This window comes from Loxodonta africana, chromosome 3, assembly GCF_030014295.1.
Source record: "Loxodonta africana isolate mLoxAfr1 chromosome 3, mLoxAfr1.hap2, whole genome shotgun sequence".
NCBI lineage: Eukaryota > Metazoa > Chordata > Mammalia > Proboscidea > Elephantidae > Loxodonta > Loxodonta africana.
In genome coordinates this window covers 7,511,748-7,537,539 of record NC_087344.1, presented here as the reverse complement: position 1 = coordinate 7,537,539, position 25,792 = coordinate 7,511,748, and the positions used below count along the sequence as shown (strand labels likewise).

The 25,792-nt window shown below is 55.8% G+C and overlaps 1 protein-coding gene across 5 annotated transcripts in view; it reads right to left on the bottom strand.

The window, feature by feature from the left end:
* Positions 1 to 25,792, bottom strand: part of KDM4B (lysine demethylase 4B) — a 216,400-nt gene that overhangs the window by 112,124 nt on the left and 78,484 nt on the right. For all 5 annotated transcript variants that reach the window (XR_010321175.1, XM_064280337.1, XM_064280339.1 and 2 more), the window contains exons 5-6: positions 25,038 to 25,152; positions 22,012 to 22,205 (exon numbers count right to left, since the gene is read on the bottom strand). Coding sequence is in view for 4 of the 5 variants with exons in the window: in XM_064280337.1 (XP_064136407.1) it covers positions 22,012 to 22,205; positions 25,038 to 25,152 (309 nt within the window). In the remaining variant the exon portion in view is untranslated. The remainder of the gene's footprint in view (positions 1 to 22,011; positions 22,206 to 25,037; positions 25,153 to 25,792) is intronic.

The window sequence follows — 25,792 nt, the reverse complement described above, 5'->3', positions numbered from 1 at the left end:
CAAAGCTGTTTAAAAAAACAAAATGTTCCGGCACTGGAAGAAATAAGGACTAGTGAGCCACCATCTCTGCCGCAGCTGCTGGCTCAGTGCCACAGACATACCACCTCGTCAGAATGTTCTCTGAGGTACAGAGTCAAGGGCCCATCAGGTTGATCTGAAGAGACCAGGTCACAGATCTCCCCTCTGGAAAAGGCACCCACTCCAGGCAGTTTTACTGAGAGGCCTACCAAACCCTGGTTCCAAAGGGATACTGCCTGCTTAGACACACGGTTGCTGAGCAGGGAGAAAGATCAGGCGTTACCCAACTCATCTGACAAATTTGGCATATTTTTGGGTAAAGGAATTAATGGGAAACCCTATCTCCAACAGAGGATAAGGCTGGTCTCACATAAGCACACAGATCTAAAAGCCCTAAATGAGGATAGGGCTGTACAGCTGATTATTCTAACTGCCATCAGGAAGTTGTACACCTGTAAAAAGTTGAACTGGCAAAAGTTGTATGCTAGATACTGTTATGGATTGAATTGTATCCCCCCAAAATATATGTCAACTTAGCTAGGCCATGATTCCCAGTACTGTGTGACTGTCCACCATTTTGTGATTATCCTATGTGTTGTAAATCCTGCCTCTATGATGTTAATGCGGTGGGATTAGCGCCAGTTACGTTAATGAGGCAGGACTCAATCTACAGGATTAGGCTGTATCTTAAATCAATCTCTTTTGAGCTATAATAGAGAAAAGTGAGCAGAGAGAAGGGAGACTTCATATCACCAAGAAACCAGAGCCAGGAGAACAGCAAGTCCTTTGGACCCGGGGTCCCTGCGCTGAGAGGCTCCTCAGCAAGGGAAGATTGATGACGAGGACCTTCTGCCCAGAGCCGAGAGCGAGAGAAAGCCTTCCCCTGAAGCTGGCACCCTGAATTTGGACTTCTAGACTCCTAGACTGTGAGAGAATAAATTTCTCTTTGTTAAAGGCATCCACTTGGGGTGTTTCTGTTAAAAGCACTAGATAACAAAAACATATATTTATGACAACAAAGACAAAAAAAAAAAAAAAGAAGAGTAGCTACTGAGGCTGCTTATGTACAACCAAACACCTCATGAGATTTGGTGCCTTGGCTTGGAGGTTCAGGGTCATGGTTTCATGGGACATCCAGTTAACTGGCCTAATACCGGGCTTAGTGCTGCTGCTCTACCTCCTAGGCTTGTTGAGTAGTGCCTGGGGTCTTAAAGGCTTGCAAGCAGCCCTCCAAGGCACAATTGGCCTCTACTAGCCTGGGGCAACAAAGGAAGAAGGAGAGCCAGGAACAGGAGGAAGAAACGGAATGTGCAGCTAACTGCCCCCATGAACAACTGCCTCCCTTGCCGTGAGACCAGAACTGGGTGCTGCCCGGCTACCACTACTGGACATCTTGATCAAAGAGTCCATAAAGAATCCTGATGAAAAGGAGGGAAATGCAGAGCAGAATTCCAAATTCTCACGGACGGCAGGCTTTCTGGAGCCATGCAGGGTAGAGAAACCCTTGAAACTATTGCCCTGAGATAATCTTTAAACCTTAAACTAAAACTATCCCCTGAGGTCTTCTTAAAACCGAATAACAGTTTAGCTTAACTAGTAGAAAAAATCTGCCTTGAGCACTGTGCTCTTTTAAGAACTAGCTATACGGGATACTGACAACAGTAACTCAAAAGATTAGATGGGAGCCTTAGGGAGCAGTGAGTTTATGTTAATGCAAACCCACCGCATCAAGTCAATTCCAACTCATAGTGACCCCATAGTACAGAGCAGGACTACCCCCATAGGGTTTCTAAGGAGCAGCTGGTGGATTCGAACTGCCAACCTTTTGGTTAGCAGCCAAATACTCAAGCACTGTGTTACCAGAGCTCTTTATCTTAACAGGGGAGAAACAACTCATAAAAGGAGGGTGAGAATGGTTGCACAACTCGAAGGACGTAATCCACGTCAATGAACTGTACACGGAGAAACTTGAATGAGTGTTTTGTTTTGCTGTATATATTCTCAACAAGAGTACAACAACAACAACAAAATAAAAAAAATTGGAATAAAAAAGTGACATTTGCAAAATGAGCTCTGATGGCACAATGGTTAAGTGTTTGGCTACTAACTGACAGGCTGGGTTTTCAAACCCACCCAGAGGCTCCGCGGGAGAAATACCTGGTGTCGCGGGTTGAATTACGTCCCCCCCAAAATGTGTGCATCAATTTGGCTGGGCCATGATTCCCAGTATCGTGTGGTCGTCCTCCATTTTGTGGTTGTAATTTTATACTGAAGAGGAGATTGGCGTGGAATTGCGACACCTTACTAAGGTCACAGCCCTCAGCCAATGTAAAGGGAGTTTCCCTGGGGTGTGGCCTGCATCACTTTTTATCTTATGAGACATAAAAGGAAAAGGGAAGCATGCAGAGTTGGGGACCTCCTACCACCGAGAAAGAAGTGCTGGGAGCAGAGCGCATTCTTCGGACCTGAGGCTCCTGTGCTGAGATGCTCCCAGACCAAGGGAAGACTGATGCATTACAAGGACCCTCCCCCAGAGCTGACTGAGAGAAAAAGCCTTCCCCTGGAGCTGATGCCCTGAATTTGGACTTGTAGCCTGCTAAACTGTGAGAGAATAAATTTCTCTTTGTTAAAGCCATCCACCTGCGGTATTTCTGTTACAGCAGCACGAGATGACTGAGACACCCTGCCATCTGCCCATGTAAATATTGCTGCCTAGCTATGCAGCAGTTCTAACTGTGTCACATGGGGTCACCATGAATGAAAATCAACTTGGCAGCACCTAACTACAAGACATCGACCGGATATAGCAACGACAGTTAACATTACAAATTATCTGTCATATAAGCAAGAAAATAAAAAGATATGAGCAAATCCGATGTGGAAACGTACTCCGAGACCAAGAAGGCCCTATTCCCAGGGTTGCAAACACAGTTTAACACATCGTAAGCTGTGTAAACTTCCAAAGCATTCAGAACAGAAATTCCTAGCCAAGGAGTCCCTGGGTGGTGCCAGCAGTCAAGATGCTCGGATGCGAACAGAGAGGTTGGCAGTTTGCGTCCACACAGAGATGTCTCAGAAGAACGGCCTGGTGATCTACTTTCGAAAAATCAGCCATTGAAAACCCTACAGAGCACGGTTCTACCCTGACACAGAGGGGTTGCCGTGAGTTGGAACGGACTCAGCGGTAACTGTTTTCCTTTTTTTTTAAGTAGGACGAGGAGGGAACTTCCCCGAGTTGATAAAAGGTAGCTGTTTTTTACCAGAAGCTACAGCACCATCGTACTTAATGATGACGCAGTGGAGGCGTCCCAGGAGAGCCAGGGGCAAGGCAGGCCGCCCGTTATCATGGCCACTCGTCAGCGCTGTACTAAAGGTACTGTTGTTAGCCGCCACTGAGTCGTGTCCGACTCATGGACACCCCGTGTGTGCAGAGTAGAGCTGTGTCCATAGGGTTTTCAAGGCTGTGACCTTTCCGAAGCAGACTGGTACCTCTGGCTGGGTTTGAACCGTCAGCCTTTTAGCTAGCAGTCAAGTGCTTAACTGTTTGCTCCACCCAGCTGCCCACTAACGATGCTAGCCAAGGTAATAAGCCAAGAAGAAAATAACATAAAGGGTATAATGACTGGAAGGGAAGTGACCAGCCTTTTGCTTTTATAAGAATGTAATCTTCTGCTTCGGGCAACTAAGAGCACCACTTGGTAAGCCACAGAAGCAAACCAGGTCCAGCATGCCAGGCACATGAGCTAATCAGCACACACGGTGCAGGGTCTCCTCTAAGCCAGAAAGATCATCGTGGACCAGGATATCCGCTAACATAGACCCTGTCTCCTTTCTGGAGTCTAGAAGCAGGAACCCCACACCTGGCGGTGGGCTTGCGGTGAGGAAGCCACAGACCCTGACCCAGGAAAGCCAGTGTGCATCTGTGGTGAGGCCGACACCACTGGGGAGGCCACCATTCGAGGTCCCGGCCACAGAGAAGCAGGGCTGTGAGCAGGAAGAGGGCCGCAGGCACGCACCGTCACACCCCCTCGCTGTGACCAAGTCCTTCCACACCGATGCGAAGACAGTGACTGCACCGTAACGGTGACAACAGTGTTGACAACTTCAGGGTCCAAACACAGCAAGATCGCTGTGTCAGGTACAGGCCAGGTGGCCACATCATCAAGGTTGGAGTGCTGAAGGGAACGCTATAAACAGTCACACCAGGACGACGGGGAAAACGTGGCACACAGTCACCTGGCCCATCAGCCTGGTGACAGAAAAGACAAGAAGAGAACACCTGGGCAGATGGGCTGACCCTGGAAATATAAAGGTGTGGGTCTGAGGGCCAGGGCAAACTGGGGGTCCACGTACGCCAGCTGGGAGGGGAAAGTAGAGTTGTCAGCAACCCCAAGTCTTCAGGGAAGGGGAGACTGTGGAAGGCTTGGCTGGGGAAGAAACAAACAAAAAAACCAAACCAGTTGCCATCAATTAAATTCACACTCATGGCGTGTGTGTCAGAGTAGAACTGTGCTCCCCAGGGTTTTCTTTCAATGGCTGAATTTTTCAGAAGTAGATTGCCAGGCCTTGCTTCCAAGGTGCCTGTGGGTGGGTGCAACCCTCCAAGCTTACGGTGAGCAGCCACATACATTCTCCGCTGCACCACCTGGGGCCCAGGGGAGGAAAGTGAGGAGGGATTCCCTTTCCCACCTAGCGAGACCTCGAACGGGCCCAGGAACGCATTCCCGAGTCTCTTCTTCTGCTAAGCATCTCCCGTCTATGGGCCAGGGATATTGGTGAGGGGTGACTGCCCTGGGAACTGGGACCCAGAGGTCAGCACGCAGGTGACACAAACACATGTGGGAGTTAAGGCAGGCTTAGTTCCGTGGAGCCCCCTTCTGAGGGCCAGTCCTTACTTCCTCCAGTTTGCTACGTGCCTGAAGGACCTCTGACTTAGTGTCTGAATCTGGGAAGAAGAACGACTTGCCTGGGGCTGGTACCTGCCACCACCTTCCTCAGGAGGGCAACACGCAGCTTACTCAGGGCGCAAGAGCCACAGGAAGCCAGCATGGGCATCATAGCGGACAGAGCGTGGCGGGTGTGGCTATTTCTTCCCCCAGAGAGTACAGGGAAGGCCTGACCCAAGCATCTCTGCAGGCTTCCCCAGGGACCCAGTGGGCTGGTCCTGTGCACCCCGACTTGGCTCAGCTCAGCTCCCTGCCCTGAGAGCACATGACACGGAACGCAGCCCTGCCATTTCTACTGCAAAATCACGCTCTTAACTTCAGAAGGCGCCTGGAAGGAGCAGCCCCCCCATTCACCCCGGCTCTAGACCCCTTTATGCAACGCATACAAACACTCGCCGGGGAGATTGGTTCTGCCGAGGCCAGCGGGATGCTTGTTCCCAGGAAAAGACCTTATTGAGCACTGAGGCTTTATCTTTAATGGATCGTTTTAGGGACAATAGGCACTGGAATTTGGTATCTTACGCCAGTAGTGCCAACGATTTCAAATAACGACATTTTTATTGAAACGCACAGGCGAGATAAACAGAGGCCAGGGAGTGTCTTCGTGAGAAAACAGGGCTCCTCTGGTGGGGATTACTGCTCGCAGGGACACCACAGACACAGGTGTGGCAGGCAGGAAACAAAAGGGCACTGGCTCTACAGACGGGACACCGAGGGAGGACGATGGGCCCAGCATTGCAGCTGCGCTTGCACCTCTCAGGCCCCAGGTGGGCACCACAGCTCCCCACCTGCGGGAGCCAGGTAGGTCGGCAGCATCCCAGGTCCTGCTTGCCAAGGGCCCAGCGTAGAGGGCCCAGGAGCTGGCAACACACAACGACAGCCCACTTTAATTAACAGGGTGACTTTACAGGGGGAGCTGGTGGCGCAATGCTTAGGTGCTCAGCTGCTAACCAGAAGGTTGGCGGTTCAAATCCACCCCAAAGCTCTGCAAGAGAAAGACCCAGCAACCTGTTCTCATAAAGACTGCTATTATTGTGTGCCACTGAATGGATTCCAGCTCACGGAAAGTCCATGTAACAACAGAACTGCCCCATAGGGTTTTCTAGGCCGTCATCTTTACAGGGAGCTCTGGTGGCATGGTGGGTAAGAGCTATGGCTACTAACCAGGAGGTCAGCAGTTTGAATCCACCAGCCACTCCTTGGAAACCCTGTAAGACTCGACAGGTATGGTACTCTTTATGGGAACAGATTGCCAATGATGATAGCAGATCGCCAGGCCTTTCTTTCTCCCATGGAGCTGCTGGGTGGATCTGAACTGCTGACCTTTCCCAAGAAGGAAAAAATTCCAAGCATAAATCTCATCAAGACAATGCGTGCGAGGCTGAGCCTGCAATGAAACATGTGGTGGGAGGCATCCGATCACCAGCATGGGCTGATCTGGGGCTCAGATATTTTTTTTTAAATATGACAAGGCCAAAACTGCCAGGTCGCATGCGTGCCTGTTTGTGATGGGCTGTCTCCTGCTGCCTCCCTGGAGCGTGGTGGGGCCTTGTGGGTGTTTGAAGGGCAGGAGCTGGGAGACAGTGTGCCTGTGGTCGGAGCTGGAAGGGAGGAGCCCCAAGTGCTTGAGAACTCAATGCCACTCCCCCCCCCCCCCCCCCAGATGTTAAACTGGCCTGCATTTCCGCTTGTAAAATAACCCGGAGGCTGTGGCCTCTGATCACCTCTGTACCCCACTGGCCCGAGCTGCTGCAACGGCAGCCCCCCTCCAGTGCTGTTTGCGCCGAGTGGGTGGCACGACTCGCACGCAGATTTACTTCCGCTAGAACACAAAGGAAGGTTAGAGCAGAAGGAAGGAGGATGGGCCTTCTGAGAGCGCAAGAGAGCTGAATGGACGCAGGGCCACAGCCTGGAGAGAGGAAGTCATGGGGCCCTTTCATTTGGAGAGGTGAGGAATTGGACAGAATGCTGTTAGCCACCGGGATTGAGGGTTTTGGGGGTTAGGGGGTGGGCAGGGAGCCAGCTCAAGGGCTGGGGGATAGGCGCTGGGGGAAGAGATGATGGAAATAGGCCACTAAGTTGCTTCAACAACGTCAAACTCTGTGGAAGGCCAGGCATCCCCCGCCCCCAGCAAGCCCCAAGCGCTGGCACCCACCCACCCACAGGGAGAGCGCACACTGCGGTTTCCTAGGAAAGCGGCTCTGGAAACAGTGCCCTGGTGCTTGTCTAGGGCACCCTGCGGACTGAGGGCAGTGTAAGCACCTTCCATTCCAGGAGAATCTAGTCTACTGAGCTGGGTTTTGGTGTCTTTTTACATGTGTCCACTGTGATCATCATCAGACTTTTAACCCACACACCTGTCACCACAGACACGCAGAAATACCAGCCGAACAGTGCCTGGATACACTCTGGCACCTGGAGGCAGGCCTGCTAGGTGCCCTTAACTTTTCCACCTAATGACAGTGACAGCTTTGCAGTGTGTGGGGGTGAAATCATTTCCCAGCAGGCCTGGTGATGCCCAGGGACTGCCCGCTGTGATGTGTAAAAGCCAGCAGGGTTGCAGACGACTGTCCGCCAGCCGGAGGCCACAGGGCACCACCAGGTCCCTGAACCTAGGCTGGGCTCTGGGGCCTGGTGCTCAAGCATGGGTTAAGTTTGCTCGGCTCGCAATTGGGTCAGAGAAGCTGACAGACCAAACCCTCGGCGGGGAAGCTGCTAAATGAGGGCCATCAGCGTCGTCCGCATCTTGGCGTGCAGGCCCACCGCTGGCTCTGTTCTGTGCCTGCCGGTCTCATCAGAGGCATGGAGGTCTCTGTCCCCTGCTGCTGTGCGAATATGGAGGAGAGAAAGTACACGCACTGGCAGACCCATAGGCACAGGTAACTAAGGGTCCCTCTGCTCACAAATTTGCAGGCATGTCCCTTCTGGGGAGCGGGCATCTGCACTGCCTCCGCACACAAGAGGACTTTGCCATGGAAACGGAGTCTGCATACAGAACCAGACGGCCAGCGGCCATCCACTGTGATGAGCGGGGGATGGGGGCTCAGGCAGGACCAGGCTCCTCTTCTGCAGGGGGGGGGGGGCGGGCGGGGCCGGGGGAGGAAGTCCCCGCAGGACACCACAGCTCAAATAAACTAATCCCAACACGGCCAGGTGCCTGGGAGGATCTGAAGACGACGCTGATGCCCGCGGTGACATTTCAGACGCAAGAACTCATGTTCTTTCGAGGCACTGGGCAGGGATGGGGTTCCAGCCCGCATTGAGGAGGAGGCGGTGGGCTGCTGGGGGGCTTGTTGGGGGCTGGCCACCCTGAAGCAAACACCCCGCAGGAACCAATGCCACCGAGCCAGTGCAGCCATGCCACCTTTCCAATGCCAAAGTGCCCTCTTTGAACAAAAGACTCCAAAACGAGGGCCATCTGCTGCCGCCAGACCAAGCCAGCAGGGCCGGGCAGTGGATCGGCATGCCCGCGGCCACGTGGAGCCACAGAGACAGGCAGACGGTTACATGCCGTGGGGTGGGGGCCGAGGCTGGGGAGGGTGCCCAACTAGACAAGCGGTTCAGCTCATCGTCCACACAGGAAGCTCCAGAGCCCGCCACCACCTTCCACCTGCCCCCACCACTCCCAGATCCTGGCCTTGCAGCCCAAGCCAGCTGGTCTCCTCCCCACCCGGCTCATTCATCCTCCCGACCAGAGGACTCTTCCTTACACCCAGGAAACCCCAGGCTTAGGAACATTCTCTACCTCCCAGCTACCCCCACGCCCACTGGGGTCTGTCACCCTTGGTGGCACAGCCCCACGCCCCTGGGGCCACCTGCTCCTCTCCCCACAGTCCTCAGAGCCCCGCGGGCTCCCTGCCTCTGAATTGGGGGGCTCCTGGGCTCTGCTCTGGGGTGTGTGGCCACCCTGCCACACAAAGCTGGGGCCAGAGGAGGCACTCCCCCAGGGTTAGGGCCCACCCATCTGATGGCCAGGGGTTCACCCGTCCCTTTCCCTTTTCCTTCTGGGCATGCGGGGGGCTACATTTCCCAGCCTCCCTTGCCATGAGGAGGTCATGTGAATGGGCACTGGCCAATGAGAGGTGGGCAGAGGTGGGGGCTCTCCGATCAAGGCCTGGCCGTGGAAACCTCCCCAGCGATGTACCATCCCTCCTCTTCCCCCAGCTGGACACCAATGCCCAGGGCAACCTTGGGTGCCACCCACCGAAGCTGGCAGAGCCTCTGCCCGCCAGAGCCCCCGCACTCCTGGACCATCTCCTCCATCTCCCACATGAGGCTGACTGTTTTGTTTCTGGGTAAAGCAGTTGCCTTTCAGTCAACCCCAACTCTTGGCAAACCCACGTGTGTCAGAGCCGAACTGTGCTCCACAGGGTTTTCAGTGGTTGATGGTTTTTGGAAGCAGATCACCAGGCCTGTCTTTTGAGGTGCCTCCGGGTAGACTCAAACCTCCAACCTTGCAGTTAGCAGCCGAGCATGCACACTGTTTACGTCACCCAGGGCCTCCTCGTTTCTGGCTTAGTTCAGCTGGTTGTTCCAGGGCCTTGGTAAGAAAGAGTTCTCTCTCATCCCTCCAAGTTCGGGCCACCTTTGCCAACCAGGATGCACCCACTACCCCGTCAGAGCAACCGTCCTGGCCACATACCCCCAGAATCCACCACCACCCCCTCCCCCCTGGGTCCAAGCCCCAGCCCACCACTTCCGAACTCGGAGACCCTGAGCCAATATGTCAACACTGTGTGTGTCTACTGCCTCATCTGTAGGCCAGGGTGACGTGGGGCCACAGGCGACAACCAAAGAGAGGCTCCGAGCAAAGCCTGGCATGCCAGAAGCATCGTAAGCGTGACTCGAAAGGTGGTTACTATTACCATCAGAGTCCCTGCGTGGTGCAAACGGTAAATGCACTTGGCTGCTAGCCAAAAGGTTAGAGGTTCAAACCCACCCAGGAGTGCCCTGGAAGAAAGAACAGGTGATCTACTTCAGCAAACTCAGCCATTGAAAACCCCGTGGAGCACAGATCGTGTCCAAAATGAATTTCTTACACAAACAGTAGGTAAAGAGATAACCCAACACCTATAGCACTCCCAATCTGGGAACAACCCAAACATCCATCGACAGTGGGATGGATGGGTAACTTCAGATCTATTCTTACAACAGGCAATTTCACAGCACAACAGTGCATAAACTCTGGTCACACATAACGGGTGAATCTGACAAACATGCTGCCCTGGAGCCGAAATATAAGATACAAATGAGCACGTTATACGAAGTTCAAAAGCAGCCAACACTTGACCCTAACTGTCTGGGGACACAGACTCGTGTAGCACAGCTATGAAGTAAAGCAGAAAATAAGCACCAACAAAGCCAGGGGACAGGTGTCCTCAGGGCGGGAAGGGGGCGTGAAGGGAAGGACACGGGGAAGGCGTGGGTTCCTTTCCTGGCACCATGGGGGCTGGTTGTGGAGCCGTTTGATGGTGATTTTAGTTGTCATCAAGTCAATTCCGACTTATGGCAACCCCATGTGTGCACAGCAGAACTGCTCTGTAGGGTTTTTAAGGCTGTGAGCTGGCAGAAGCAGATTGCCAGGCCTTTCTCCTGAGGCGCCTCTGGGTGGATTCAAACTGTCAACCTTTTAGTTAGTAGCTGAGCACTTAACTGTTTGTGCTGCCTGGGGACTCCAGGGCAACTTGGGAAACCATATACTCTGCATATTTCAGGCACTTTTCTGGACCACGTCACATTCCGTGATAAGAAATGTTTACAAGAAGAGAATACACCGTGACAGGCAGAATTCCAAGATGGCCCCAAGATTCCACACCTTCTCCCAATTTTCTTCAATCACACACTTAACTCTGTGCCACTGTGAAGGGTTTTTGGAGATGTAATTACGGTTCTGAAATCAGTGGACTTTAAGATAGGAAGATTACTCCAGGTGGGCCTGACCTAATCAGGCAAGCCCTTAAAGGGATGGGCCCTTCCTGAAGCCAGAGATTCCAAGTAGGGGAGGGGAATTCTCCACTGGGGGCCTCAGGACACAGGGGGCCATGCAGCAAAGACCTGAGAGTGCCTCCGGCTGATGGCCACCACAGGCACCTCAGTCCTAGGGCTGCAGGGAACTGAGCTCCACTGACAACCTGGATGAGCTTGGAAGCGGATTCTTCCCCAGACCTGCGGAAAGGAGCATGGCCCAGCTGACACCGATTTCCATCTGGGTGGCCCCAAGCAGTTCGAAACCACCAGTGGACCCATGGGAGAAAGATGCGATGGTTTGCTTCCATAGAGATTTACAGCCTTGGAAAGCCTATGGGGTCACTGTGAGCTGGAACAGACTCGGTGGCAGTGGGGTTTGTTTTTTTTTTGACCCTGAGCAGAGGTCGCAGCTTCACGTGCCTGGGCTCCTGACCTACAGAGCTGCACGTTGACAAGCCAGCCCCTCAGTCTGTGCTCGTTTGTTAGGCGCCACTCAGAAGGGAGAAAAGAGATCAAAACTCTAAGAGAAGCATGGCAGAGCGCGTGCATCTGTCCCGTCTGGGTGCTGGGCACAAGGCTGCTCTGGCAATTATTCTCTTTCCTTCGCTATTTGAATTACCTCATGATTTTACAAAAAGGCACGCTTCTAAAGTGCACATTATGAAAAGGAGTTAGAAAATAGAATAAAAATAGCATCGCTCTGCAATGTAGACACCTGGCCAAGACGACCTCAGCCAGGTGTCCAGGTCAACATCCCCAGTGAGGGCCGTGTGGAGAGCGCACGCAGTTGGTATCATGTGGCGGGGAGGGACTTGACCTCTGTGGTCTTCCTCCCCAGGCCCCAAGCCCCGTCTAACCATGAGAAAAACACCAGAAAAATCCCACCTGAGGGGAACCTACAAAATACCTGGTGACCAGCATCGGCGGCCCTTGAGTTGATCCCTACTCACGGTGACCCGTATGCGTCAGAGCAGAACTGTGCCCCACAGGGTCTTCAATGGCTGTGATCTTTCCGAAACAGATCACCAAGCCCTTCTTCACCCTGCCTCGGGGTGGAGTCAAACCTTCCAGTTAGCAGACAAGTGCTTAGCCCTTGCACCACCCGGGGACTCCCAGAGACACCCTCCCAACTCAAAAACTTTCAAGTTCATCGAAAACAAGGCAAGTCTGAGAAACTGTCACTGCCAAGAGGGGCCTAGGGAAACGTGACAATTATATGTCATTTGGATCCTGGATGGGGTCCTAGGACAGAAAAAGGAGATGAAGGGAAATGGAAGGAAATCTGAATAAAGCATAGACTTTGGCTAATAACAACAAACCTGTATTGGTTCCTCAGCTGTAACAAACGTAACACGCTAACCTAAGACGTCACTAATAGCAGACACCAGGTGTGGGGTCATATGGGAATTCTCCATACTACCTTCTCTATTTTTCTATAAACCTAAAACAGTTTTTTTCTTTAAATGAAAAAAAAAGTTTCTTACAAAAAAAAGGGGATGAAATCGGCAAGCCGGTAACAAATACCCGAAGAACAAGTAAACAGCCTTAGAAAGATGGTCCATGTGGGCGCGTTCTCCCGGCTGCTCTCCGTCACGGGGCCTCCCCGCTCTGCTCACCAAGCGATTTCTGAAACCTCTTGAGGCTGCAGGGCCTGGCTCTCCAGGCTAATGTGGGTGGTAGATCGTTGGAAATCTCAGAAGATCCAGCCCGCTCAGTTATTTGGGCACTGGAGGGTGACATATGGTGGGACGTGTCTTAAGCAGAAGGCTGACCTTCCCTTATAGCTCTCTTCAAATCACTCCGCACTCCCTGAACAAACACCAACTGTGCCGGCCCCTCCCGCGCGCTGTGGTCCAGGTCCCGCCCACGGGGGAAGCGTAGGGTCCACGGTCTCTCTGATGAAAGGTGCCCCCTCGCCCCCCGCAGGCCTCTGGGAAGCCACAGCCCACATTCTCACGGGACATGCTACAAGACGCTGTCTGTCTCTCGGCAGAATCAGGTGTTAAACCTGAGTGTGGGAAAGGCCGGCAGGAAGCTAATCCGACTGAGGGGCTGTGCAGTCGCTCAAACCCAGGCAGGGCCACACGCTACAGACCCCACGAGACCATCCACTGCTGTGCCCACAGCGGTCATCAATGACGTAATCCCATTCTCATGGTGTGGTGACACTTGAGGCTCCGATCTGAGTCAAAGAAGCTTGTCCAGCAGCAGGAGTGGAGTTTCCCAATTCCAACACCAGCTTTCGGGCTTGGATGTACTGCACAATCGCCACAAGCAGAAGCCTGGGCTGGTGATACCAGGGACAGCAGAGTGGCTCTGACAAAAGCAGTCTGAGCACTCAATAAGGAGGGGTGGGAAGGAGCAGGCCAGGGATAACACAGCTGTCTTCCTGGCCGCACTATGTGCCCGGGCCCTCCTGCCTGGGACATTAAACCTCTTACCCTAGGGCTCTGCCAACCCCACCATGCCAAGCTCTCAGACAGATGCTGGAGCTGAACTGCAGACGGAAGCCTCCAGTCACACTTAGGCAACCTTGGTCCCTTGTGCTCTGGATGTAGGTCCAGGCTAAAGCCCGCCACCAGCCTCTGGTCACACCCAGTTGCCCGAGCTCTCCTGCACTCTGGACGTAGGCCGGGGCTGGGGAGTCTGGAGGTCAGACTCACTCACACGAGGACTGGATGCTTGGGTTGTGTGAGTTATGTATATATATACATATATATGTCTCTGTGTGTGTGTCTTAGGGACCCATGATGTAATTTCTTTTTAAATGAGACTCTAATATTCACGTGAACTTTATTTCTGGTCAGTTCCCTTCCACTACGATGCTCACTTTTCCTTGCCTCTTGTCTGTTTGGCACCTATGGGTCTTTGCTTTGGACAACTGGTGCCCTTGTTCTGCTGATGCCCTAAGCAAGTGCTTACCTTGCTTACTGGGTAACCTGTCCCCGCGTGCGCGCATGCGCACACACACACGCACATGTGTGCACGTGCTAAGCTGACCAAGTGCCTGAATTTTCCCAGGTCCGGGGGTTCCCGAGATGCGGGGCTTCCAGTCTAAAGCTCGGGGAAGTCGAGCTGGTCACCCTAACACACATGTGCACACTTGGAGACGGTGGCCAGGCTAGAGTGGAAGGAAGAGCCCCCCGCTCTGAGGCCACGGCCATGGTTCCGGTCAGGAGAGGCTGGGCGGGTGACCACAGTGAGCACCCCACGCCCACGGCCCCGCACTCAGAACCTGCAGGCGGCAGACTGGTCCCTGGGCTAAGCTCGGGCAGAACCACTCCTGCGTGCTATTCGTGGGACTCACATGCCAGTCAGGTGGCCTCAGGAGTCATCTTGTCTTTTCCACAGATGGAGTTTCCCTCTGCGGGGCCCCCCCACCCATCAGAAGACTCCCTGGTGACCGTGCAGACCAGGAGGCTGCCTCGGTGAGGACATGACTCCCAAGGGGCCAAGGGCAGATCCTGGCTGAGCCCAGAAGGCCGAGGCCACTGCACATGGGGATCTAAGCTGCTCATAGGAGAAACTGCAGGTGGTCTTGGAGGCCAGCCCTGAGCTCCAATCAAGGAGTACTCCAGCCCTGAGCAACCACACCACCATAGTAACTTCTTATAAACACACAGGGGTCCCTGTACCCTCCCACTCAGAGCCCTCTGCAGAGAAGCTCACACGCCCCCTCATTCTGGTTGTACATCTGCTTGGTGGCTCGGTGAACGTGGCTGAAAGAGGACAAGGAGCCCTGGACGGTCTCCCCAGTGTGCTGACAAGGATGTGGCGAGCCCCTTCCACCATCCTGTGGCCTCTCCCACCCGATGCCCAGCACCAGCTCTGCTGTAGACATCAGGTTGGGTTGGCCGGGGTGGGTGCGGAAGGGAGGGGGACTCATCTATTTCTCGTGCATCTTGTACCGGGGACAGGACACGGTGCTTGGAAGCCAAGTTATTAAAACCAATCCGTGAAGCTGTCAGGCTTCCACTGCTCTTCATCTCAAATTATCCTATACTCCGAACTGCCGCCTCCACCACGGAGCAGCATCTCAGCCAGAACCCTCGGCTGGCACAGGGCCCTCACGGCCCAGCCAGAGGCCAGGCGGCTGGGAGGGGCCGTGTGTGTTGGGGACAGAGGCCTCCATACTGGGGACTTACAGGGACTGGGGGCCTGTGGGTCCCCACTGTGGCTGTAGATCTCCCAGATCCCTAGGAAACCCACGCAGTCACTCACCCCTCACCAGCCAGACGCAGGTCAGGCCTCCTCCAGGTGCTGTTCCTGCCAGGTGCACCACCAGCCTTTCAGACCACTTTCAGAGGGAAGCCACAGCTCAGTCACTCACGCACTCAGACATCCCACTCACAGGCCAACCCTGCTGGTCCAGCAGCGCCACCTGCTGGCAGGGAGCAAGAGGGGTCTGCCCCTGGGGTGCGCTGCCTGTCCAGCTCCATCCTGCCCAGATGAACCAGTTGAGGGGGCATGGATACAGCCACGCCCCCATATCCTGACTCGGGTCCTGCAGAGCGGGCAGGCAGCACAGGGGCAGGGAGCAGCCTGTGGTCTCCCTGCTGCCAAAAAGAGCTGGCTTTGCTTCCCAGGCCACAGGCTCCTGGACCTGGACCTGGGGCTTTTGCCATCTCTCCCTATCTGGAGTCACAGAGCAGGCAGCGGGAACACAGGCTGCCAGTGCTGCACACAGCCCCTCCCCAGGGAGCACATGTGCTCACACACACAGAAGCAAACACGTGCACACACATACACACACACACACACATATGCATAACCACCCCCAGGGACTCCGCCTGCAGCAAAGAAGGCACGCCTGCTCGACCCGCGTCTCCCGGGCAGCAGAAAGAAAGGCTGCCCAGCCCTTCCGTGAAACTCCCTGGACAAAATGCAGAGACAAGCTCAGAGCGTGAATCAAAAGGAGAAATTCTCCACACAGCTTCTTAAAGGTCAAGGCAAGCTGAGCTTGCTGACCGCTTCCCCCAGGTGGCCCCACTCCCCTGCCTGGGTTACAGGCTCACCCACGAGTGAATGAGCTCTGTGCCCTCTCGGCGGCCCAGGCGGCTGGGACCACAATCAGCAGGACCCCCTGTGCCTACCCTCCACTCAGGGATGCCAGACACCCACAGATTGGAAGACTGTATCAAAGGCCAATTGAGGCAGGGCATGAGAGGCTGGGGAGTCATCCCCAGAAAACAGAAAAGAGCCACAGCATGGGTGGTCTACACCCACCACCCTGGCAGAAAAGGGGGATGTCGTAGGGACAGGAGCAGGCAGAGGCACGGCAGGGCCCATTGAGGGGAAGGGAGGCCGGTCCCCAGGGCAGGTACGCCCAGCCCACCCTGCCTTCCTCCCCATGCTGACTGCCATCTCTGCCTCCGCTTTGGGCCTTCCCAATGAGGAGGTCACTGTCAGTCAGTAAGACCAGGCCACCCAAGGGGAGTTGGGGAGGACGGCAGAGGGCATGCCCCCACCCTGTGACCAGCTTTGGCTAAGACACCAGCTCTGGAAGGGCTTATTCTTGTGAAAATACAGAAACGACAAAAAACAGAGAGAGAGCAAAAGGAGCCGAGACACCCTGGCTGCCTCTGTGCCACTGCGTCCTCACAGCTAAGGGGTTTTCGGTGGCCCGCACGTGGCTGATGGTTTCAGTCCCCTGGCGGTCTGTGGCCCTGTGGCCTGACATCCCGTAGCATGCCCTCCCAAGCCAGGACCCAGATGGCAGCATTGGGGGCCTGGAATGGCCAAGCCCTCGCATGCCAACAGCATGTGCCGGGTGCTCTGCTTCCCTTTTTAAGGCAGTGAGTGCCCTGGGGACTGACACTGCTCACAGGGCTGGTGAGGCCCTGCCACGCCCCTGAATCCCAGCCCCTCGCCTGGCCTGTCACCCAGACTTGTAGAGGCAGCAGAGAAGGTAGGATCTTACGCTTCCCAATGGCTCAGGACAGCAGGGGCCATGTCAGGGCACAGCGGGAGGCCAGATGGTCCCCGGACAGGCCATGGTGATGGCCTCACTAAGCTAAACCACCTCCACCACCCCGGATTCCTGCTGCCAAGGTGCCAAAGTGTCCTGCCCCTGGGCCAGCGGGCCCCTGGGGGTACAGCCCCTCAACACAAAGCTCCGGGCTGCCCCACCACCAGGGCCTGCCCTGCACAAAGCCCCTTGAATCAGGTGGGTCAAATCCGCCTGCCTTCCTCCCGCTCCCACGCCTGACTGACCGGACAGCAGGAAGGCCAGCAAGGGTGAGTCGCAAGTGCTCGGTCTACTTTAAACTGCAAACGCTTCTGATATCTGTAGCCCCGCACCAACAGCCTCCAGAAGCAAATTTCTCTGCTTTTATCGACACCAGGCTGTTCACGTCACTTTGACACACAAATCACACACCCAAAGTAGCAACAGACTCAGAAAGGCTTAATAAAATGCTGTAAACCTGAGTACGTTGGCACTTAAAAAAAACACGCTACCAAAATACTCCGAAATGGCTGCAATTAAACGACTGCCGACGCAAGAGGCGCAGAGTCATCAGGGAGACAGACGTGCAGGCGCAGCCTTGTCTGGTGGTGCTCCGCGCACAGCACCCGCTCCCAGGGCCTGGAAGAGGGTGGGAGGCAGACCCGGACTGGGCACCCCAGGGCTTCCTGACCCCCAGCCATCTGGTGGTGCTCCGCGCACAGCACCCGCTCCCAGCGCCTGGAAGAGGATGGGAGACAGGCCGGGACTGGGCACCCCAGGGCTTCCTGATCCCCAGCCCAGGCGAGAGGCCAGGCACTTCCAGGTGCTAAGCTGCAGTGTGCGTGGCCGGAGAGGCAGAGGGGCCCTGTGGCCCCCTCGCCCAGCTCTCCTGAGGGTCACTGAGCCCCTCTCTGGGCCAGGCCCCTGCTGGGCTGGGGACACAGTGGTGAGCGAGGCGGCCCATGGTCTAGTAGGGAGGCCGATGGCTCCTGAGGAGGGAGCTGACTTGGCTAGCACCTGTGCTGCAGATGAGCGAAGGGTGTGTCAGACATCTGGGTCCCCGAGTGAGTCCTGGGAAAGCAGAGTCGGGTCCCCAGTGCGGCAACTGAGCTGCACTGACGGCTGAGCACGCGCTGAGAGGGAGGGACGAGGCCCTGCAGCTGGGTCACACAGTAGATACCTGAGAAGCCCCTTTCCACCAGACCACACCGGGCCGGCATGAAGACCTCCCTGAAGACCAAGGTCAAGGTGCCTTTCCAGAACCTCCCCAAAGGAACCATCACTGTACATCAAGCAGGGCCTCAGTTGTTTCCCCAGAGCTCTCTCGGGCATCAGGCCGTGGGCTGAGGTGCAAGTTGGGTGGAGGGCTGAACACGGCTCCAAATACGCCAGGGAGCACCAGCCCACCAGAGTCAACTCAGGTCAGAGGTGTGGCTCAGAGGCTGCAGGGCAGTGTCATGGGAGACGGAAAAGCCGGGCTGCAGTTTCCCTCAGCAAGGGAGAAAGAGAGAGACAGAAAGAGGCCCAGAGGAAGCAAAGCCTCTGGAAAGAAACACCAGATGAACACACAGGAGAAGGCGCTGCTTTCTTGCCTCAGACAACAGACAAGCCCCAGCCCTTTCACTCGACACCTGAGGGGGCCTGTAGCCCCAGGAGCCCTCCGGCCAGCACCCCGGCTGCTCTCAGGACGTCCCCACTGAGCTCCTGGTGACTGGCATCACTGTCTCACCTGCCTTCACCCCCGCACCCGACTCACAGAAGCCCTGGTGGCCCCTCCACATGTCTGCGTCCACCCGGGTCTCTCAGGCTACATCCTCTCCCACAAGTCTCGGCCCTTCCACAATCCCTTAGGTCTCCCCATGGCAGTGAGTGTCCTGGCAACAACACATACCGGATCCCACCCCTTCCCACCAGACCCTCCCGAGGCAGCCGCAGTACTAGAGGGACATCCAAATAAAGCCCCTCATGGACTTGCGACACCTCCACCACCCCTCCCAAGAGCCTCAGGGCCTCCACACGGCTGTACCCTCAGTCTGGAGCTGGCCCCTCTGTGTCTGCTGGACCCAGGGAGGCCTCCGCCACCTCCTTAGGAAGCTTCAATTCTCCCAAGACCGGGGCAGTCCCTGGGAACCCTCGCTGGCCACCCACCACGGGGCTGCATCCCATGGGGGGGTGGTGCTTGGCCCCCAAACGGCCCTCAGCTCAAAGCTCAGCAAGCATGTGCTGGGGACGCAGCCCAGACGGCGGCTTGCTTCTTTCTTTTATGTGTTTTACGGAACAAGTGGGATTTTCTCCCATAAAGTCTCTCTGGCTGGTGGACCCTGGCAAGATCATGCACCTGATCGGGGCGAAGAGACGCAGCCCTGCCTCAGCCCCATGCGGCCTGAGCTCTCCTAGCTCTGCTGTTCCCAAAGGGGCCTCCAGGATGATCAGAGCCGCAGCGGCAGAGCCGCGACACTGTAGCAGCAGGGAAGGGCGGGAGCGCCACCTAGTGGCTCTCAGAGGGCAAGAGCTCACAGAAGCACCTCAGAGCCACCTAGCCGCTGCTCCCACCACACGTTTGCCAGGCACCAAGAAGCACCATCCACCCAACAAGCTGAGCCGGGCTCTGAACACACAGACACATACAGACACACATAGATACCCAGAGACATACACAGACAAACATGCACACACACACAGACACAGACACACACACGCACAGAGACACACTCAGATACACAAACGCACACAGAGAGATACACACATGCACACAGAAATGCACACAGAAATGCACAGAGACACATACAGATACATACATACAAGGAGACACACACATGCACACAGAAACACAGAGACACGCAGAGATACACACGTGCACACAGAAACACGTACACACAGAGACACATACAGAAACATACACACAAGGAGACACATGCACACAGAAACACAGAGACATGCACACACAGAGATACACACATGCACACAGGCACACAGAAACACGCCCACACAGAGACACATACAGATACATACAACAAAAAGACACACAGAAACACAGACACGGACAAACATACATACACACATGCACAGAGACACACTCAGATACACAAAGGCACACACAGAGATACACACGTGCACACAGGCACACAGAAACATGCACACACAGAGACATACAGATACATACAAAGAGACACATGCACACACACAGAAACACAGAGACACGGACAAACGTACACTCACAGACACACGTGCAGATACGCTCAGATACGCACAGACACAGACATACACACACGCACACAGATACAGACACTCACACAGAGACACAGACATATGCACACACACACAGAGACACACATCGTGCAGCTGCAGGGCCGCTAGGAGGGCCATCATGAGCCAAGAGCCCCTCGGGACAAAACTGGGCCTGGAGAGGAGCCAGGAGGCTGGGGACCTGTCTGGTGGCGGGAGCGCTGCACTGAGGGCGGACCTCCAAAGCCAGTTTGGCTGCTCCCAGGGCACACAGGTCCACCTGGAAGGCCAAGCTTCTGTGCCTTTCTCACTTCAGCCCCATCTCTGCAAATCGTGGTTCCCCCAATTCAGGGCAGGCAGGATAAGAGCCAGAGCCCTGGGTTCAAATCTCAAAATCCAAACCAGACCTGTGGCCACTGAGTCAGCCCTGACTCACGGCGCCCTCATGTGTGTCAGAGTAGGACTGTGCTCCATACAGTTCTCAATGGCTGACTTTTTGGAAGCAGATCACCAGGCCTTTCCTCCTAGGCGCCCCTGGGTGGACTCAAACCACCAGCCTTTCAGATAGCTGCCAAGCACGTTAACTGTTTGCATCACCCAGGGAATTCTGTTCAAATCCCAACTCCTCCCCCCACCTCAGGATACCTGAGCGGGTTAGGTACCATGCAGTCTGTAAGAAGGGTGGGAGCCCCTTCTTCTGCAGGCAAGCACAGAGGAGAGGTGGGTGGGCTGCTCCATAAATTCTCAGCAACCTACTTTGTTGCACGGGATTCATGCTCACGGTAGTGGGCTGGGGTGGAAGCAGGGGTGGGCACCCCCCCACCTCTCTTCCCGTGGTCTCCCTCTGGACAAAGATGGGGGCAAAGATGCAGCTACTCAAGGGTATATCTCAGCTGGGGGCCCCCCATGCCCCTTGAGGGAAGGGGCAGCACTGGCCAGGGTCGCCTGGCCTCCCAGCCGTGCAGCCGTGCTGTATGCCCTGAGCCTCCTAAGCAAAGTCACCGCTGGGTCTGCCGCTCCCCGCAGCACTCTCTGAGTGGTGATGGTTATCTTGGCCATGGAACCTTCTAAGAGCTGGGGATGGGGAGGTGAGGAGACGCACAGCGCCCAGCTCAGAAGTCGCCACTGAACACCCAATCAAGAACAAAGCACACCACAGCACACGATACAGTGTGTGCCTGCCTGCCCCGCGACAGGGAGACAGACGGTACATGAGAGCACCCATACCACTGCCAGCCCAGGGAGTCCAGCAGATGGGTTGTGCTGAATGCACCCCCTCACAGGAACAGAAACCCCTTCTCACCTGGAGGGGCTGCAGGCAGGCCCACCTCCCACAGCCCTGCAGCTGCAAATCAGCCAGGGCAAGCTGCAAGCAGAAGGGGGCCTGCTGCTAAGCCCCGAGGTCCAGAGCTAAGAGCGGGGCAAAGGGGAGCTTGGCATGGAGCAGCTGCTGCTCTGAGGGCTGCCAGAAGCCATGGGGCCCCGTGGAGACACCCTGCACCCCAGCTGCACACACAGCAGAGGCCAGGGAGATTCCACTAGACGTGGCCAAAGGGACACCAGAACCACATCCAGAACCCTGGCCCTAGGAACAGCTCAGCATGAGGGATTGCAGAGGGCAAACGACATGTTCCAGAGATCTGGAAGCTTCCTTTTGGGAAGTAAGGGGGTGGGAGGGAGCATGTCTCCTCATCCCCGCACCTGGTAGGTAAACTGAGGCTGCCGCTGATGCCAACTGGGGCTGGGCCAGTGGGTCTGACTGACAGAGCCCCAACTTTTGCCATCCCGCCTGGCCCAGCCGTGCAACTCAGGGGGTCACAGAGAAGGTGGCCCCCAGGCCCCTCGTCTGACCCAGAGTCCCCTCCCTCGGGGCCCCCATCCTCCCCAGGAGAAGCCGGCGGCACTCACCAGGACTTGGGCTCCCCAAAGTGCAGGTAGTTGATGCTGTAGAGGTCCATGTCCTCCGTGTGCCAAGCGAAGGTGGTCTTCCACATGCCAAAGTACAGGTAGGGCGTGTTGACACCCTCAATGACGGTGCCGCACTCGCGCTCCACCATGTCCAGGATGGTCCGCAGGCTCCCGATGTTCCACTGGGCCACGTCCTGTGGGGCAGTGCGCACACTGTCAGAGCTCACGTCCGCCTAGCGACCCAGCTGCCGCAGATGCTCACAGGAAGGCCGAACCTCGTCACCTCCAGGTCCCATGGCGCCGTGGGAGCCTCAGGAGAGGGCAAGAGCACCAGGGACCCCGCCAGCCAAACCTCCAACTGCCCACTCAGAAGCTCGGCCATGCCCTCGTGTCTGACCCCTCCAGGCACTGTTCACGCCCTACAGATGTGGGTCTGAAGGGTTAACCACCGGCCCACCTCCCTGGACCAGGAAGGGCCGGTGCACACCACCCATCTGCCTGCACCGGAACTTTCTCTGGATTCCAAGTTGGGTACATGTGGTGATGGCCTCTGTGCAGTGTGTGCTGTGGGCTGTGAAATATTAACACACCTCTAGAGCTCCTGGCAGAGGGGATGGTGCAGGCTTCCCGAGCCGGCCAGCAGAGACAGACGTCCCCAGACTCATCTAGTCTAAGGCCACGAGCAGACAAACACCATCTGGTCATGAGTGCTCACAGACACACGCTGAGCAGCTCCCAGCCCCCAGGGGCCCTCCAAGCCGGATGGGGTCCTGAGCAGGGGCACAGACCCACTCATGAACCTCAGTATTCTTCCACGTCCTTGACTCACCAGGTGCCCCCCACCTCAGTGAGTGGTTCTGCCCTCGGATGTGGCAAGACCCGGAACCCAGAGAGAAGGCGCAGTGGTCAGGCCCCATCACAAGGACAGGGAGGCTGTGGTGCCTCCAGGAGCCCAAGGTCAGGGGCAGGGCAACCGGGAAGTGCTCACCATGACACACCTGGCTGCCCAGACCACATGTTCGCCATGTGGCGGATGTCCTTGACTTGGGGGGGGTGGGGGGGACCGGGCTAGTTTACTCTGTGACCTGGGCAAGTCGTTTCTTTACTCTGGGACTCAGTTTCCCCATCTGCAAAATGAGCATGTCGAACCAGGCCAGGCATGGCAGACACATGGCCCGCTGGAGGCCCTGTGAGCTGGACACAGGGCTGCTGTCCCCAGTGCGCTCCAATGCTGCTCAGGTGGCTTCCAGGAAGAGACTGGAGCAGCAGGGCGAGGAGCCAGGGGGAGTCAGGGGCTGATCCCTGACCTGGGCTATGAGGACTGCTACTTCAGGCCTCACCTGGGAGATGGGGGGCTTGGGATGGGTGGGCCACCTTAAACTTCAGCCAATGGTTCATTTAAAACCCCACTCAGGCGGCCACACCCTTGCAACACTCCAGCCCGTTTCTGTGGTCTCCTCTTCTGGACATCTGGGAGTGTCCCTACCCTGCTCAGAGGATCCCAAGCTTCATTCCCACCCTTCTCCCCACAGGCGACCAGGACTCAGGTGGTGCCCACCAGCTGCTCTTACGGAGAGCATGGATGGAGTGGAGGAGAATGTTCCAGAAAGAGACAACTCCGGAGTGAAAACAGAGGGGCAGAGAGGGCCAGATTTTAGCCATGGGACCCCCAGAAGGCAGTCCAGGAGATGGCTCAGCTTAGGTGCTGTCGAGTCAGTTCCAACTCAAAGAGACCCCACGCACAACAAAATGGAACACTGCCCAGTCCTGTGCCACCCTCACAATCATTGCTATGCTTGAGCCCACTGTTGCAGCCACTGTGTCAATCCATCTCGTTGAGGGTCTTCCTCTTTTTCACTGACCCTCTATTTTATCAAGCATGATGTCCTTCTCCAGGGACTGGCCCCTCCTGACAACATGTCCGAAGTATGTGAGATGAAGTCTCCTTGCCATCCCTGCTTCTGAAGAGCATTCTGGCTGTACTTCTTCCAAGACAGATTTGTTCATTCTTTTGGCAATTCATACTACATTCACTATTCTTCAACAACACCATAATTCAAGGGGATCCATTCTTCTTCTGTCTTCTTTATTCATTGTCCAGCTTTCACATGCGTATGAGGCAATTCAAACTACTATGGCTTGGGGCAGGCGCACCCTAGTCTTCAAGGTGACACCTTTGCTTTTTAATGCTTTAAAGAGGTCTTCTGCAGCAGATTTGCCCAATGTGTAACCCCACCCTGTCCTGGAGCCGCTCACACCCTGTCCCAGGCCTCAGAGCCACTCACACCTCCTTCTGCATAACCCCACCCTGTCCTCAAGGGGCTCACACCTCCCTCTGGGTAACCTCACCCTGTCCTGGGCCTCGGAGTCAAGGTGAGGCTGGACTCAGTGTCTAGTTCTTGCCCTTGTACAGGCCACAGCACTCGGGGACCTTCCTATCCGAGGCAGGGACAGGCTGGGACTTAATCTAACGGCTGGCCCAGCAGGCTGAAGACTCACACCCACGGTTTCCAGGATGACGGCATTGCCAGAACTTGAAAAGAAACAAGCTTGGATAACCAAGAATTGATAGAGGTTCCCAAGAAAAAGAAAAACTCGCAGGTAATATTTTTAAAGCTGCTCTACGGCAGGGATCCTGGCGGCAGCCACAGAGCAGAAGGCGCTACAACAGAACGAGCAGGGCTCTCAGGGTTTGGGAGGAAAAATTCCGCAAGACAGAAGGGCACCGGATTCGTTCTCTCCTCTTTGCACAGCATTGTGGTTAGAGCCTAAATATAAAGCGCAGTTAACCATCCTGCTCAGTTTTAACTTTCTTTGTTCCAGATGGAATCCCACCCACTCACCCTCTGCATGGGTCCCCTCTACCATCCAAACCCCTCTCCTTCACCGAACGTGCCCCTCCCCTCCACAGCCATGATATGCCCCTCCACCGTCCACGCCCCTCCCCCCATCCACCAGGACGCCAGGGTCCCTTGCTCTCCTCAACCCTTGCAGTCTCAGGTGCAGGAAGGGCCCTCGGTACTTACATCATCGTACAAGGAGCCACTGATGTCAGCCCCGTAGATGGGTGACACAAAGGTGAGGTTCTTCCAGTATTTGCGTTCCAAGTCATCAAAGTCCTGGTGCCGGGGGGTGCAGTACCTGACAGACAAGTAGGACAGCCACACAGGGTGACGCTCAGAGCATGGGCTGGTGCACCTCACAACCCACCCCATGGCTGCCAAGGAACATGGCGATCCCGGGCTCTGGCACGCCTCCTGAACACACCCTGGGAGGGCAGACACATGGTCCCCGTTGCAGGGCACACGGCACAACCTGGTTGCTGATAGAGAGGGTTTATCCCAGGGGGAGTGGTGTGCAGGCGCCTGTGTATACAAGAGAGCCCTTCTCTGAGGAAGTGACACAGAACCGAGGTGTCACAGGAGGACGTGGTGGGGAGACAAGACTCAGACCAGAGAGGGAAGCGCTCTGGGACAAATGCAGTGTGAGGCTGGTGCTCTGGGCACAGGTGGGCCGAGGGCCACGGCACCCAGAGAATGTCCGGATGCCCTCTGGGGGGCAGCGTGCACCCCACATCTGTGCAGCCACGGCTGAGTGGACTATGCCTCACAGGGGCGGCCCCTGGGATCGCCTGCAGAGCTGTATCTAGGCACCACCCGAAGGGGGCGCCACTGAGCAGCGTCCGTTTATGAAGCCGGCATGGCCCAACGTCCTTCCTCAAGCACCGCAGACACAGAGGCTTAGTGCTGGCATCGCTGCTATCCATATCTATTCACCTTGA